A 17546-nucleotide genomic window follows, 5' to 3' on the forward strand; every position below is an offset into this window, starting at 1 on the left:
CTAGAAATACAAAAATAGGAATGTATAAGAGACATAATTTTATTTATGTAAATAATTTACATAAAAGGCCGCTTATTTATCAAATTCAAATACCCTCATTTTAAATTCGGGAGATGGTAGGGTTTTCTCCAAGTGGGTTGATATCCACCATAGATAAGAATAACCTTGACTTTGGCTAACAAGCCATTCTTAGCTATACGGTAGATAAACTATTTACTGATTTCATATCAGTTATATGCAACTATCACATTATGCTAGCAACTAATTGATCTTCGCATAAATATCGAGTTGTTAATACATTAACAAGTATACGTCAAATGCACATCACCTAACTTCACCTCTATCCACATTGATCATGACTTTGACACAACAAATCAACGCTTCAAGTTTAAAATCAACCTATTAATCATGAGATTGCATCTCTATGGTTTGAACATGTTTAATTTTAAGTTTAGCTTGACTTTGGCCAACAACTCAAATAAGAACTTAAACTCTGGTTCTTACCATATTAACGAAAAGTATAGGTTTTAATATTGAGTAAGGGATTTAGGTCACATCTCATTATGTAAAATTCTATCTACATGACATTACATGCATTACATAAATGATGACATGATACATTGCACGCATGACATAAATGATGACATGACACATCACACGCATGGTATAGTATGACACATCATACATATGGTAAGATCTAATCACATCACACGCATGACAAAATCTAATCATGTCATAATTAATGCATCTACATGACATATAATATGGTTTGTTGCATCAATTTACATATGTTATAATTCTATTTTAGAAATAAAAATATGTTATAAATCTAATTTTAATATATCAAGATTTATCTAATCAAATTAGGAAACCAATTTTCAAATTTAATTAACATATTCATTTAGAATCTTTCTATCAATCAAGAATCTTTAATTATTTTAGAAACAAATTTCCAAATTAATTTCCTAACCATTTAATACATAAATAATTAATATTTCTTAATTTATTATAGAATATATAATTCAAATCTAGATTTTTTATGATTTTTCAAATCTTTTCAAATTTGGTATTTCCTCAAATATAGAAGGCTTTCCAAAAATAGAATATTTTAAGAAATAATTTTTTTAAGAAAATATTAATTCTATAATTTAATTTAGGATATCTTAAATCTAGATTTTTTATAATTTTTAAATCATTCCAAATTTAGTATTTCCCAATAATTTAGGACACTTTCCAACAATATAAAATTTTAATAAATCCAAAAAAGATTAATTCTCTAATTTAATTTATAATATCTCAAATCTATATTTTTTAAAAAAAATTTAGAATCTTTTCATATTTGGTATTACCTAACAAATTAGAATTTTTTAAAAAAAATAAAATATTTTTTAAAATTTTAAAAAGTTCAAAAATGATAATTTCTAAATTAACAGAATATTTTTAAATTTAATTTTCTAAAATTATATCATAAACTTTCCAAAAATAGAATTTCCTAACAATTTAGGAAGCTTTCCAAAAATAGAAAATTTTTAATAATTCTAGAAAAAATCCAAAATTAATTACAACATAAATTATAAACTATAAAATAATTTTACAATCATGTCGAAGCACGATCATGCTTTGATACCACTGTTGGGATACACCCAATGCGATGTGTGCTAAAACACGTTTCGTAAACATGCGCAGCGGGAAATAAAACAATAATAATTCCTAAATTATTACATCACACTCATCGCACGCATACAAGGATACAATATCTCAAACATGATCGTATAATTAAATTTTTACGAGAAGTAAATTTACGCTAGGTATACCTTACAGATGATCTATAATAAGAAGGGCATCAACCATAGCGACGTTGTCGAACCTCGCCTCTATTCGTATCCATGCCGAGCTCCTCAAAACAACTCCTTGAGTATAATCCTCTTCTTCAGAAGTTACTAGCCATGATCGAAGAAGAGGTATCAAGCGAAAGAGGAAGAGAATCACACAAGGGAGGGTTTTCTCCCTTGTGGTGGTCACGACAACAAGGGGAAGCTTGTTGGCCGCAATAAAGAGAGAGGGGAGAGGGGAGAGAGAGAGGAGAAGAGAAATTGGGTTAATGATCTCATGTGTATAATTTTCTCTCAACCATATCAATATATAGCCCTCATTAATGAGTTAGATTAGAAAGCCCAAATTTAACTCATTATCCCTTAACCAAAAATTAGCCCATTAACTTCTTGGTTTGGTTTACAACTAAACTAAGTTGGTTCATGACTAATTTATGATGAAACCAAATATGGTCCAACTCTTCCATAAGAGATGTCGCCCATCCACACTTCCATTGTGACAAATATTTTCATATTTGTCTTATGTATGGTCCAACCAAATATTTATCCCTTGATCTAAGAATCCTATTCTTTAACTTGTTTTATATCTTTTAGAGACTCGTTAGTGCGTGTGATCCAATAAGTTTCCATTTTATCTTAGCCATCCATAATTAACTACTCAATTATAGAACGATCATGAGTGACACCTAGTAGTACATCATGATCTCCAATTAGTCAGAAAATTATAGTTGATCTTAGAATTAATTCTAAACCCTTCAGCAGCTACAGTAAGTCGTGTCTCATTTCTTTCACTCGTCTTATACCCACTTGGTTCAGGGCATGGTCTATGTGTCTTGTCCCCATTAGGTTGACTACATTATACCTAGCACAAGTAATATTTTCTCATTCTATGGATTCAAATTACTCATATATGTGTACAAGAGTCTCACACTCTTGACATATGATGCTTTGACTAAAGACTTTGAGTAACAATCCTAATGAGTGGTCATAGGGTATACGTCTCCTCACAAGGAACAGTGAATCCTCTGTGGGCTATCCAAACACCTTCGGGCACTTTAACTTATACCCAATCATCCTGGGTCCACACCTCAATGAGATGCTTGCTTAAGATGTTGAAGTATAAGTCTCCATGACTAAGATGACTTGTATACCTTAAGTCGAAGGAAACTTACACTTGTGCTACAGTAAGAACTTCATAGACATATTTATATATATGTAAAGAACCATATGAAGTCTTATAGTGAGTCATTCCAATGAACTAGTTACCATAACCAGCATTAACATTTAACTCTTGACATCCCAATGTCTCCAGCCAATGAGAAAATGGCTGTTTGGCCGAACCAAGGAGTATAATTTGTGCTAGTCTTACAGAATTGATGATGTTCGAATGCATCAATTCGATGACTAGGGAAATTTCAATATATTCATAATTGCACATGTAGAGATATCACTAGTTGTGATCTAATTACAAATTCTCTCATGCTATGAATTATATTACAGACATTCATAGCATGAGTTTAAGATAATCAAACATATAATATGCACTCAAATAGTGAATCTAAACTAAGGTGATTACCTTAGGATATCCCTCAAATTCTAACACCAAGGGTAGCCCACCATAGCCTAAAAGCTGTTGTCCAACCCCCTTGTTGTCGACAACCTTCCAGCTGTCGGCTTTCCAAGTCCGACTGCCCTAGCTGCCTCACATCCGTTCCCGACTGTTGGACAGCAACCTCTCTCTCCGTTTGGTGTCGACGGGCTGCTCTTGTCGCCGAGAACCAAACCGAGCCTCAAAGCCATCATCTCCTCCCTTTGGCTAGTACCAAATAGGAGATGAAGCTTGTGACTAAAGGAAGTCTTCTTGAAGGGATCTCGGAGTGGATACTAATAAAGTCTAGCCTTATGAGGCTAGCTAAATTCTCTCTTCAATGTTTAATTACAAACTCGATGGTATAATTCCTAAACGAATTCTCTTCTGCTATTATATCTGTTGGATCATGACCACATGAGAGGGGGGTGGAGGTGAATCACCTAATTTTAAAAATATTTCTTTTCTTTTTGAAATCAAGTGCGCAACATAAATATAAGAAAAGAAAGCGAGATAAAGAAAAAATCGTTAACACGAGTTTGTTTTACTTGGTTCAGAGTCTTTGACTACTCCTACTCCAAGACTCATACTCATTGAGTATTTTCATTGGGTAATTACTATAAGCTCGAAAAGATTACAAAAAGTTAAGTGCAATGTAGGAATAATAAAAGAATACTGATAACAAAAGGAGAAGAATCTTGATTGTTGGTTGTTGGAGTAGCCTTTTGGTGTTGTAGGAGCCTTCTCAAAGCAGCGCACAAGAACGAAAGTTAGAGCGAATGTTGTGTTGAAGCTTCCAATCGAAGACCTTTTTATAGGCTATTTTCGGGCACCCGGACCACCCCCGAGTGCCTCCTTGATGAGCTATCCACCTCCGGGCGCTTGGACCACCTCTAAACGCCTGGATTGCTGATGTGGCGGCTCCTCGGTGAAACTCTATCTCTGAAACTTTTTCCTCCTCTGGGCTCTTGGACTGGTCTGGGCGCTTGGACTGTGATGTAGGCTATCCAATCAACATGTGCCACCTCAACTTGACTAGTCATCCATTCAGCACCATTCTGGGCACCTAAACCAACTCTGGGCTTCCAAACCTCTGAGCGCATGGACTGTTTCCGGGTGCCTAGAGCAACCTTTTCAACCACTTGATTTCCTGCATAACAAGGTTAGCACAACAAGCAATAATATGGAAAAAAGAGTAGTAATATTTGACAGTCTTCGAACTGCCCGGTCCTGACTCTGAGTTTTGCTGAAACCCCAGGTCAGATCGACACCTACTGTTTCTTCAACTGAGAATGCATCCTCATTGGATCTCTCCTCTAGTTGCTTACTTTTACTTACCATTTGTGGACTTAATTAACCTTGATCTCTTGATCCACCAAGTTTTCCTATCATATGCTTTATCTAGACTTCAGCCAATCATCTAGTTTTCCTTGACCCGATTAGACTTCTCGCCAACTATCTAGCCCTTCCTGACTCAACTGGACTTCCTACCAATTATTTGGTACTTCTGACCCTACTGGACTTTAACCCGGTGTCTGGTCCCTATCAAATTTTTCAGTCCTGCACACTTGGTAAGTAGGGTTAGATAATACAACATCTAACTTTAATCCATTTGTCATTCATCAAAATCTAAGCTTGACCATTGGTGTCAATTGCACTAACAATCTCTTCCTTTTTGATGTAATGATAATCTGGGTTAAAGTTAAAAAAAAATACAAGAATAAAGAACAAAAATAAAGAACAACACTAGCATGTATGCCAAAATAATTGAAATATGTTGTTCTCTTTAAATGTCATTTGTGGGTTATGATTTTTTATTTTTCTAATCTTAAATCCTTACTCTCCTCGTTTGGCATTCATCAAAAATAGACTTGCAAATAAATTATACCAAAAGTATAAAATAAGTAAATAAACCAAGTAAGCTTATTAAACAATATAGGTATACAAGTCTATTTCACGGAGGGATTTTCTTAAAAAATTCAAAGATAATTGTTAAACATTTAAAGTTTCAAAGTAAATGTCAAGAATTTTCAAAGTAAATTTTGAACACTTTTTCAAAGGATTTTCAATAATAGTCAAAGTAACTTTAGGGTAATTTACAAAATGATTGATAAGTTTGAATTTTGAAAATTCTCTTCTAAGTAAATAGTTTTTAAGTAAGTAAGAAGTTTTGCAAGTATTTTTCAAGGTAAATTCAAAGTAATTTTGAAAAGTAGTTTTCAAGCAAATTTTCAAATTGCTTTTCAAAGTAATTTTGAAAGTAGTTTTCAAAGTATTTTTTAAAGTAATTTTTTAAAGTAAAATTTTAAAGTATTTTACAAAACATTTTAAAAGTAATTTTCAAAGTAATGTTTAAAATATTTTTTAAAAGTTTTTTCAAATTTTTTTTAAACAAGTTTTTCAAAATGATTTTCAAAACATTTGCAAAATATTTTTCAAAGAAGGTTTTCAAAGAAAATTTTCAAAAGATTTTTAAAAACAGATCATTCTCCTTAATATGATATTACTTTAAAGATAATCATCTAAAAATTCATCCTTAAATGTTTAACCGTGAGTTACTAGCTAACTATTAGAAGATAGTAACATTCACTGATTTAGTCAAGTTAAGCAAAAATAATCCAACTATTTATTAAGAAGGATTGCTTAACTTGATCAATGTGTTATACTATTTTTTGCTCAAACTTATATTGATTTACAGATATAAGCATCTGAAGTCCAGATAAAATCTTATGGATCTTACACTATTCTATATTTTTAAATACACAAACAAAATAAACCTAGTGCTTGTGAGATGCTGGCTGCATAAAAATTATAGGTACATGCTGACTCAGAGGAATACCTAGGACAAGTCCATAACTAATTTTTAAACATTAGGTAAAATGAGATTTTTAGAAAATATAGTTAATTAAGAAAGTAGCCTAGAATTTGAAAATCATAAAAAAGTCTTAGTTTTAATTAAGTTAAATTAAAATTTTAAAGTTAAGTTCAGTTAAATTTTAAAGTTAAGTTTAAAGTAAATTTTAATTAAATTTCAAAAAAAAGTTAAGTTTAATTTAAAGTGAGTTAGAGTAAAGTTAATATTTTAATTAATGTTAAAGTTGAGGTTTTAATGAAAGATATAGTTAAACTTTAATTAGATAATAAGTTATGTTAATTGATAAAATACTTTGATTGAATTAAATTAAATTAATTAAGATTAAAGTTTTAATTAGGTTAAATTAAATTTAATTAAATTAAGGTATTAATTAAAGTTAAATTAAATTTTCAATAAATACTAACCTAAATTTTTAATTAATGTTAGATTATAAATTAAAGTTAAATTTATGTTACATTTTAATTAAATTGAGTTGAATTTAGTTTAACAGTATCAATTGATTTAATGTTATATTTTTAATTAAAATAAAGTTAAGAATTTAATTAATGCTAACAATAAAGTTGATTAGGTTAAATTTTAAAATTATGTTTAATTAGGTTTAGTTAACTAAATTAAGGTTAGCAATTAAGTTGAGACTAATGTTTAATTATTAATTATTTAATTAGGTTTAAATATATTTAATTTTAATTGTTTAATTATTTGTTTACTTAATTAATTAAGCGTTAGGTTTAAATTAATTAAGTTTTAATTGAGTTTAATTAGGATTTAAGTTTTAATTAATTTTTAAATTTATGTTAATTAATTTTTATTAATATATTTAAAAAAATGTTAGTTAAAGTGCTAGTTCTTAGTTCTACAGTTAGTCATATTTCTAATATTATATTTCTAATATTATAATATTTCTAATATTATATGTTGATGACATATTTCTCATAAGAAATGATGTACCAGTTCTACAGTTAGTTAAAGTTTAGTTGTCCAAGATGTTCTTCATAAAAGAGATGGGAGAAGCAACTTATATCCTTGAGATGAAGATCTATAAAGATAGACCGAAAAGGTTTCTTGGTCTTTCACAATCTAGATATATAGATAGAGTATAAAATGGTTTAGCATATCTGAATCCAAGAAAGGTTTTATACTCATGAGGCATAGAATTTACCTTTCAAAGTCTATGTGTTCACACATAGAAGATGAGAGGATTTGTATGAATAAGATGTCTTATGCATCTGCGATAGGATTATCATGTATGATATGTTATGTACAAGATTCGATGCATCATATCCTTTGTGTCACAAGCAAAAACTACTGGTGCAGCGGGGCCAACAAGAGGGGGGTGAATTATCTGTAGGAAGAAAAAAAACCTCTTCGTTCTTTTGACTTGTATTAGTAGCACAATTCTAATTAAGCAACAATAATAGACGAAATAACAACTTAAAAGGAAATAAGTAAGAGACTATGATTTTTACTTGGTTACAACCTAAGTGGTTGTTAATTCAAGACGGTTGCAAAACTCTACTAAAAATGTCTCATTTGATGAAGGTGGAGAAACCTCTTATACTCTTTGAAAAGCTCAGAAAATTGCTAGGAAGTTAATACAAAAGTTGTTATCTATTTCCTAACTTCAGAGGTCTTTTTATAACCCCTGGAAAATCTTATCCGAAGCAGGAAGGCATCTCCTATTTACTCGATGAAATTTTGAATCAATATTCACCCCCTCCCCTCTATCGAACGATCACGATCCAACAAGTGGTATCAGAGCAGGTACCGCTCTGATTTGGTGCAACCACCAATCAGACAGGGGGTGAAGCTATTTTTTTCTCTTCTTTCCTTGTCGGTTTTCAATTTTTCGTATTATTCCAAAATGATATTATTACCTTTTTGAGAATTTTTTCGTTGCATTTTATCTGAATTGGTGCAACACCGATTCGGCTTTTTATATTATTTCCTACCGCACTGCTAATCCAAGACCAAGTCTTGGGACCTCTATTGTCTATTTGTTTGATTGTGTGCAGATTAAAATGTCTTAGAGTGAAGGCTTCAGCACGGTACGTCCTCCCCTATTCAACGGGGATGATTTTCTGTACTGGAAGAAAAGGATGGAAGTCTACCTGAAGACAGACTTCGACCAATGGCTCAGCGTCACAAACGCCTATAGAGCACCAGTTGACATTACTTGATCCGGAACAATGGACTTCGGACATAAAGAAGAAAGCATCGACGGAGAACAAGGCAATCAACACGCTACAATGCGGACTAACAAGGGAAGAACTGAACCGGGTAGGACCGCACCAGAATGCGAAAGAACTTTGGGACAAGTTGATCGAGCTGCACGAAGGAACTAGTGACGCTAAGGTAACGAAACGAGACTTGCTATTAAATAGAATTTTTAATATAAAAATGTAGGAAGGAGAAACGGCGAGTTAGCTTCACGCGAGAATCAAGGACATCCTCAACAGGCTCCACGCATAAGCCACCAGATGGAAAATCGAGATATGATAAGGTACGCGTTAAATGCTTTTCCATGTAACTCTCTGTGGGAATCCATCGTGGATGTCTACAAAATTTCAAAAAATCTGTCTAAATTAAAACTTGACGAACTATTTTGTGAATTAGAGTTACATGAGCAGACTAACACTATATCCGAGAAAGGTATTGCTCTGCTTGCAGGTTCCTCCAAGGAAAGAACAAAGAACAAGCCTGAACCCAAAGATAAATCTGACCAGTATTCTGAAGACGAAGAGTACCTGGTGAACCTGGTAAGGAAAATGTTCACCGGGAGGAAGAAGAGCTTCAACAAGAAGGACTTGCAGAAGATCAGTTCTCCAACCGAACCGAGGAACGTGACGTGCTTCGGATGCAACAAGAAGGGGCACTACAAAAACGAGTGCCCAAGATTGAAGAACGACAAAATTAACAAAGCCGACCAAAAAGAAGGCCCTCAAAGCAACGTGGGATGACTCATCTTCGAAAGAATCAGAGGACAAAGATCAGAAGAACCAGAGTTAACTCACACTGATGGCCCACGAAGTAGAGTCGGAGAACGAATTGGAAGATGAGTCCGAACCCGAATCAAGCCACAAGTTCGTACTCATTTTCGAAGATCCTGAAGAGGTATACCTAAATTTAAATAGAAAGTTTTTTAAAATTATATCTTGTTTAAATAGTAAATTAGTTAAATCAGAAAACAAAAACAAATTGCTCCTTGAGGAGAATCAAAACCTCAAGGAACAAATTACAAAAAATAATCCAACTAAAGATCTAACACTTGAGAAGGAGAATTTATCACTAAAATTAGAAATTAATAAATTAAAAGAAATGTTAGAAAAATTTACAACAAGTTCTAAAAATTTATATTTAATTCTAAATAACCAAAAAGCAATTTACAACAAAACCGGACTTGGCTATAAGTCAAGCTCAAATAAAACATTTAAATCATTAATAACCCAACACAACCAACAAGTAAAGCTTGGGTTCTCAAAGCGTATTTAACCACACAAGTAGGAATTAACCAATACTACATACCCAAAGACAAAATATTTTATGTAAAGTCAAATAAATCAAATAAAAAACTAGAATACAAACCTAGACAAAAAAAATTCAAAATCTGAATATTTTAAAACTCACCAAAACTTAGACTATCATCAAGTAAATTATAACTATAAAAGAAATAAACATAAACCAAGAATGAAAAATTAAATTAAAGGTCAATAATTCTGGGGGAGGCTCCAGAATAGCTGGCACCTCAAAAACTAACCTACCTGACAGGATAATCCAAACTAATCTACGGCACTCAGGACAAATTAGAGAGGGGTTCAAGTTTAACTTGAAAAATGGTACTGGTAAAGTTTTGGATGATAGTACGTCAAGAAAGCTTAGTCTATGCATGTCTAGGAAGATATGACTTCGACCTGGTGCATTTGACTAAGTGAAACTGACCGAAGCTACTATTTATGGATCCTAACCAGTTAGATGAAGGCTTTGTATTAAGTCCAGTGGATAGGACTATTTGGAAAACCTCGAAGGCATGATTACTCTAATGATGTTCAAGTGACTCATCATAACCCAGAAGTTTATCTAAAGAATGTCTATTTGTTGGACCCAAAGCCAAACCTGAATCTAACACAAAGTTAAACCAAACCCTAAAATTGAAAATAATTCATCTCACAAAATTATATGATTTCCTGATTGAAAACATAGATCGGGTGAGATGACTAAGGACTCAATTAAATTAAAATTTAAATATCAAATTAAATTAAAATTAAAATATTAAATTAAATTAAATTAAAATTAAAATATTAAATTAAATTAAATCAAAATAAAAATATCAAATTAAATTAAAATTAAAATATTAAATTAAATTACAATTAAAATATTAAATTAAATTAAAATAATATTAAATTAAATCAAAATAAAAATATTAAATTAAAATTAAATTTTTTTAACTTAAAAATTTATTTCAACTTAAAAATTTCTTTTAAAATTTAAAAATTTATTTTAAAAATAAAACTTAATGTTTTAAACTTAAAAAAATTATTTTAACTTAATTTTTTTTTTAACTTAAAAATTTGAAAGGTAAGATAGCATACTTTTCATTGGATTTAACCTTGAAAGCTCTACGTATAATCTAAAATTTGATATTGACTTTTCCAAATTGCACGTACGGATATGGATTCAACGTCGAGATTTCAAGCCCACATGCATATCCAAGGTAACTTCCTCAAACTACTCTATGCAAGTGGAGGTGCCAGCTGAAAGCGTAGAATCATCTTCCTCAACGTAACCCTATATATTCTCGACAAAGATATATAGCTTATAGCTAGCGCATGCAAAGGGCTCAACAAGCTAAGAGTCTTGGCATTAATTAATGCACAAAACGTATTTGTTATTTGTGTAGAACAACATAATTTATTATTTGTAAATAATTCCTTTATTTAATGCATTCAAATACGTCCAAAGCAACTGTAAGTAATTATTCCTGTGACATCCACTAATGAATTAAGCAGTATAAGGAGGGATGCCTTGTTCGTTCCAGAAGTAGTTCTCCGGGTCAACTCGAGCCTTGACTTTCGCGAGCTTCTCAAAGTTGTGCAGGAAGTATCTTCTTCCCCAAGCGCTTGCCTCCGTGTAGCTCGTCCTCCCTTCCTCTGTGCTGCTACCCAAGTCGATATCCTTGTAGTTGAGATACGCAGCTCTCGGATTGCTGGACACGTGAGGAGTCATGTCTTCGTAGAACTTTCTCATCCATGTCAAATGCCTCTCCGTCACCGCCGCCTCTGTCTCGAACCACCTCATGAAGTACTGAATGTTATACAAATTCCCCTTCCTGTGAGGGAAGGCAATGGCATCGTCTTCTATCTCCCAAAGCCTTCCGCCCCACGGCTCAAATATCATCTGCAGAGGCTCCTCCTCCCCCTCCATCATAACCTTCCATATCCCCTCCCATGCCTTCTCGGAGATGGGCTCCCTCACGAAGTCCGACTTGGCTTTGAAGGAGCTGTTGAACGCCGGCCGCCGGGTCAACAGCCCGCGGGTATCATTCCATGCACGGTCATCGAAGTAGAGAGTCGACTCCACCCAACTCAGCTCGTTGCAGTCCTCGGCCCTCACGCCCAGCTCAGGGAAGCTCTTCTTGACGGCAGCAAGCGTCGCGCGACGCGACCCAAGGAATAGGCCTTGGAATGTGGCCTGGATCGTGCGGTTCGCCGGCGCTTCTCCGATCGCAATCACCAAGGCCCTGATCCATAGATCGTCGGCGAACCGCGGCGCGATGCTCTGCCATGAATGCAGCAACCTCGTCGCACCCTGCCCCAGCGTTCTGCTAACGGAGAACACCGTCAGCTTGGGTGGCACCGGAACAAGTCGCAACTTGTAGGCCACGACGATGCCGAAGTTCGCCGCGCCGCCTCCTCTTATCGCCCAAAACAAGTCTTCCCCCATGGTCTCCCTGGTCAACAGCTCGCCCTCGGCGTTGACCAGCCTGACATCAACGACGTTGTCTGCGGCGAGGCCGTACTTCCTCTGCAGCCACCCAATGCCGCCGCCGCTGATGAGCCCACCGACACCGACCGTGGGGGAGATGCCGGCAGGGAACCCGGCAGTGGGGCTGGCGGCAGCCACGTTGTAGTACACCTCGCCGAGGGTGGCGCCAGCGCCGACCCAGGCGGTGTGGTCTGCGGCGTCTACCTCGATGGAACGAAGGCCAGAGAGGTCGACGACGGCAAACGGGCCATCAGTACTGGAGAAGGAGACGTAGGAGAGTCCCTCGTAGTCATGGCCGCCACTCCGGACTCGGAGGCGGATGCCGTGACGGCGGCCGCAGAGAACCGCGGCCTGGGAGTCGTGGTCGACGGAGGGGAGGATGATGAAGGAGGGAGTCTCTGCGCCGGAGGAGAGAAACCGGAGGTTTTGGACAGAGGAGCGGAAGAGGGTGGAAAAGGAGGTGGTGTTGGGAGTGTAAATCTTCGAAGGAGAAGAGGAAGATCCTCCGGTTGCTTCAAGAAAGCAATTGAGGAAGTTGGCTTGTGTATGATTTGCTGCGTGAGAAGTGCAGAGGAGGAAGAAGATGAAACAGGAGAAGATGATAGTGGTGGACGCCATTGCAAGCTTGCATGTTCTTCTGCGTAACACGCTCTAGGGACCTATATAGAGATCGAAGACGCAATATTTATCCAAAAAAACCCTCCTCCTCCTCCTCCTACGTTTTGAAAAGATCCATCTAGTTTCACAATTATTAAATTGTCACTTATTTTAAAAGTATTACCGAAATGTCTCTAAATGATGACTGATTATTGTTTATAATTCAAATATACACAATATCTTTTGCAAATCAAATTATAAGGCACATTCCGTGACATTCTCTTTCCATGCTTTTTTTTTGTAAATTGAAAAAGTAGGGGGCGATGTATGAAAAAAAATAAAGTTGGAATATGGCACTAAAAAAATAATGAGTTTTTTTTTTTTTTTTTTTTGTGGATGAATCTAAATTCGTTCCAAATTGGAGACGAATTTAAATTCGTCCCAAATTGGAGACGAATTTTGAAACGAACCTAAATTCGTTCCAAATTGGAGGCGAATTTTGAGATGAACATGGGTAATTCGATGTGGGATTTTGGGACGAACCTAAATTTGTCTCAAAATTCGTCCCAAGATTCGTCTCAAATTCGGGATGAACCTAAATTCGTCCATAATTAGGGACGAATCCAAATTCGTCTCAAATTTGAGATGAACCTTAGTTCATCCCAAATTTTATTATAAAATAAAAAAAATCAAAAATTATCTACAATTTTATTTTCTTTATCCTATTTACATATCAAATACATTATTACATTCTATTAAATCTCTTATCATCCCCATATCTAAATTTAAAATATATTAGTCAAACTTCAACACATATCATATTTATACACATCCAAACAAACAAAACTACACATCCAAAAAATAACAAAAATAAAGTTGGTATATGACACTAAAAAACAATAATGATTTAAGGACGAAAATTTGGGAGGTATTTTTCATCCTAAAATCGCAACAAGTTTGGCAACAAAATTAATATTCGACCCAAATTAGCAACGAAATCTGCAATAAAATATTTTCGTCGTAAATTCCCAACGAAAATTATTTTCGTCACAAATTTTTCCCAGATGGGATGAATCCAGGATTTGTCCCAGATTGATTTTTTTTTTAAAATATTAAAAAATTATAAGGGGTGAATCCCTGGATTCGTCTCCAATTCTGGGACGAATCCTGGATTTGTCCCAGAATCTATTTTTTTTTAAAAAAAGAAAAAATAATCAAAACCTTAAATATGGACCTAGAGATATTAGAATTTTATGAAACAAGTTTTTATGTGTTCGTATCATTCTCTTGATCGTAAAAATATCCTCATTCATAATTTTGACCTAATATTTTGAGTGTGGTGATTTTTTAACCCGAATTTGATGTAATTCAGGTTAACAAATTATCACACTCTATAAATTAGGTCAAAATTATAAATAAGGACATTTTTATGATCAGGAGAACGATATGAACATATAGAAACTTGTTTCAAAGAATTCAGATATCTCTTGATCCATATTTGCACCTTCTAATTTTATTTATCTTTTTTTAAAAAAAAATTTATATTCTCGAAAGAATCTAGGATTCGTCCTAGATTTCGGGATGAATTCAGGATTCGTCCCCAATTCTGGGAAGAATCCTAGATTCATCCCCAATTTTGGGACGAATCCTAGATTCGTCCCAGAATTGATTTTTTTTAAAAAAAAATAATCGAAAGCCTTAAATATGAACCTAGAGATATCAAAATTTTATGAAACAAGTTTCTATGTGGTTGTATTATTCTCTTGATCGTAAAAATCTCCTCATGCATAATTTTAACCTAATATTTTGAGTGTGGTGATTTTTTAACCCGAATTTGATGTAATTTGGGTTAAAAAATTATCACACTCAATAAATTAGGTTAAAATTGTAAATAAGGACATTTTTATGATTAGGAGAATAATATGAATACATAGAAACTTGTTTCATAAAGTTTCGATATTTCTAGATCCATATTTGAGTCTTCCAATTTTATTTATCTTTTTTTTTTTTTTTATATTCTGGGACGAATCTAGGATTCATCCCAGATTTCGGGATGAATTCAGGATTCGTCCTAGATTTCGGGACGAATTCAGGATTCATCCTAGATTTTAGGGACAAATTCTTGGATTTGTCCCAGATTTTTGGGACGAATCCATGGATTCGTCCCCAATTCTGGGACAAATCCTAAATTCATCCCAGAATTAATTTAAAAAAAAAAAAATAATCGAAAGCCTTAAATATGGACCTAGAGACATCAAAATTATATGAAACAAGTTTCTATGTGTTTGTATCATTCTCTTGATCGTAAAAATCTCCTCATCCGTAATTTTAACCTAATAGTTTGACTGTGGTGATTTTTTAACCCGAATTTGACGTAATTCGGGTTAAAAAATTATCACACTCAAACTATTAGGTTAAAATTACGGATGAGGAGATTTTTGCAATCAAGAGAATGATACAAACACATAGAAACTTGTAATATGGGATTGGTGCGGTAGTTCAATAATGTCCCTTTAGTGGTATGAGTTATTATTGATGAACTTGAGTTGAGTGTTCGGGTCGAACACAGGAAGCTCAAGTTCATCAGGAGGCCAAAATCAATTCCTCTTCTCAGTCCCTGTTGTAGCCTCTATAAAGCCTCGCATTCATTTGTTTTGGTTTTGCTTCCTACCCAAGAAAGGGGCTAGCCACATTCTTGCTTGGTGCCCAAGTAAGGGGTCGCGCTAAGCCTTGCTTAGTGCCCAAGATAAGGGCTGGCCAAGCCTTGCTTGGTGCCCAAGCAAGGGGCTGACCATAATAAGAAAAAAAGGGAAGATTTTATTTAAAACAAAATTTTATTAAAATATTTTCTTTTATAGCTATTTACAATGGTTTAAAAGAAAGATTTTAATTTTGTTAAAATCTTTCCTTTTTTGTAACCATCTAATAGGAATAAAAAGGAAATTTTATTTAAAACAGAATTTTGTTAAAAATCTTTCCTTTTTAGTCGCCAGCAAAGATTATAAAAAGGAGTAGGATGTGACCCCTAAAAACCTAACTTTCTTATTCTACACAATTCCTTCTCTCCTTGTGGTTGCCGCCCCTCTCCTCCTCCTAGGGTCGGCAGCACAACCCTCTCTTCTCCTCCTCCTTGTGGCCGGCTCCTCTTCTCCATCAAGGCCCGGCGACACTTCCTTGTTTTCCAAGGGCCGGCGACACTTCTTCATCTTGGTGGTCGGTGGCTTGAAGAAGAGGAAGAACAAGAAGAAGAGAAAGAAGAGGAAGAAGAAGAGAAGGAAGAAGATTAGAAGGTACCCCATCCTAGAGACTTGTTTTGTGATAGGCGTCTTGGAAAGGAAGAAGAGGTTCGGGTGTTTTGTTTTGGTAGATCGTCGCCCACACGACGTCCAAGAGGAGGAGAGGAATACGCAGAGGATCAAGAGGTCTTAGCATACGAAGAAAGGTGCAACTAATTCTTTAATTTCGCTGCGTAATTGATTTTATTTTCTTTGTATTGATTTTGAATACCAACACAAGAGGCCAGCGATCTTGTACTTCGATCAAGGTGTGCTTTGATCATTCAAGAACCTGCTTGATTGATCAAACATATGTCTGATCAAATGTGCGGGTTGCTAGGAATAAGTTCTATGCTCGTACAAATTTTTATATGGGAAAGTTTAAACAGAACAGAATCCCAGCGCTCTTCAAGTGGTATCAGAGCATGTTTTCTGGTTCTGTGTGATTAGTTTTTGGTTAAATTATGCACTGCTCATATACAAGTTTAGGTAGGATAATAGTAGAATGTGCAAGATAGATTAACTCTGTGGTTGCAAACATCCTAGATCAAACTATTATGGCTTTGTGTGCTTGTGGCTTGTGTGTGATTTGAACCTTCGGGCATATCGAGGTTGTTGTGTGTGCATGATTGTAATAATTAAATACGGTCGGTTGCTGTATTATTATTATTGTTGTTTAAATTTTGTTCAATCTATATTACATGTAAATTCCTTTGTGGAATATAGGATCGATAAATGTAAAATTTTATTTTTGTTGCGGCTTGTATCCTTACTATACGTGGTGCTATTTTGATGACCAGAGGCGCGGTAGAGAAGGAAGCGAGATAGACGCGACGGCTTGATCCATCGGCGACACATTGGAGGGCAGCGATCTATTGGCGTCATATTGGAGGACAACATTGGATTAGGCCATAATAGTTGAAAATTTTATTTTTATGTTTATTGCCTTATATGCTATTTTTATGTGTTGTGATGTGTGTGTTGTGATGTGCGTGCATGATTAAAATTCCTCGATTTAAATAACTAAGTAGGAGAAGGATTATTTAAATAAATTTCACGGTCTCCATTACTGGTTTATATGTGATGCATTCAAACTTGCGCGTTGGCTTTAAGTGCCTTCCTCCATATCGGATGAGTTTGTTTGCGGATCACTAGATCAAACTTCCTCTGTGGATGATTATAGGAAATTAATTAGGTATGTGTGATCTTGTCCTTCTAAAGGGGCACAATCCTAATTAATGGACTAAATATCAAGTAATGGTATATACTTAGGCGCATTTAATACTATCCTCCCCATCGGAGTCATTGCTATTATTTGTGTGACCGAAGATAAACCAACTATTAATTTTATTTGTCATAAAGTTAGGTTGACAAAATAATAAAATTAATGGGTAAAACCT

General features: G+C 34.6%; 1 protein-coding gene across 1 annotated transcript; it reads right to left on the reverse strand.

Moving 5' to 3' along the window:
• Positions 1–11268: 11268 nt before the first annotated feature.
• Positions 11269–12892, reverse strand: LOC122004939 (berberine bridge enzyme-like 18). Its single transcript, XM_042559815.1, has one exon. The coding sequence runs from the start codon at positions 12890–12892 to the stop codon at positions 11291–11293; it is 1602 nt and encodes a 533-aa protein (XP_042415749.1). The 3' UTR covers positions 11269–11290.
• Between the last annotated feature and the right edge of the window lie 4654 nt (positions 12893–17546).

This window comes from Zingiber officinale, chromosome 1A (genome assembly GCF_018446385.1).
Source record: "Zingiber officinale cultivar Zhangliang chromosome 1A, Zo_v1.1, whole genome shotgun sequence".
Lineage (NCBI taxonomy): Eukaryota > Viridiplantae > Streptophyta > Magnoliopsida > Zingiberales > Zingiberaceae > Zingiber > Zingiber officinale.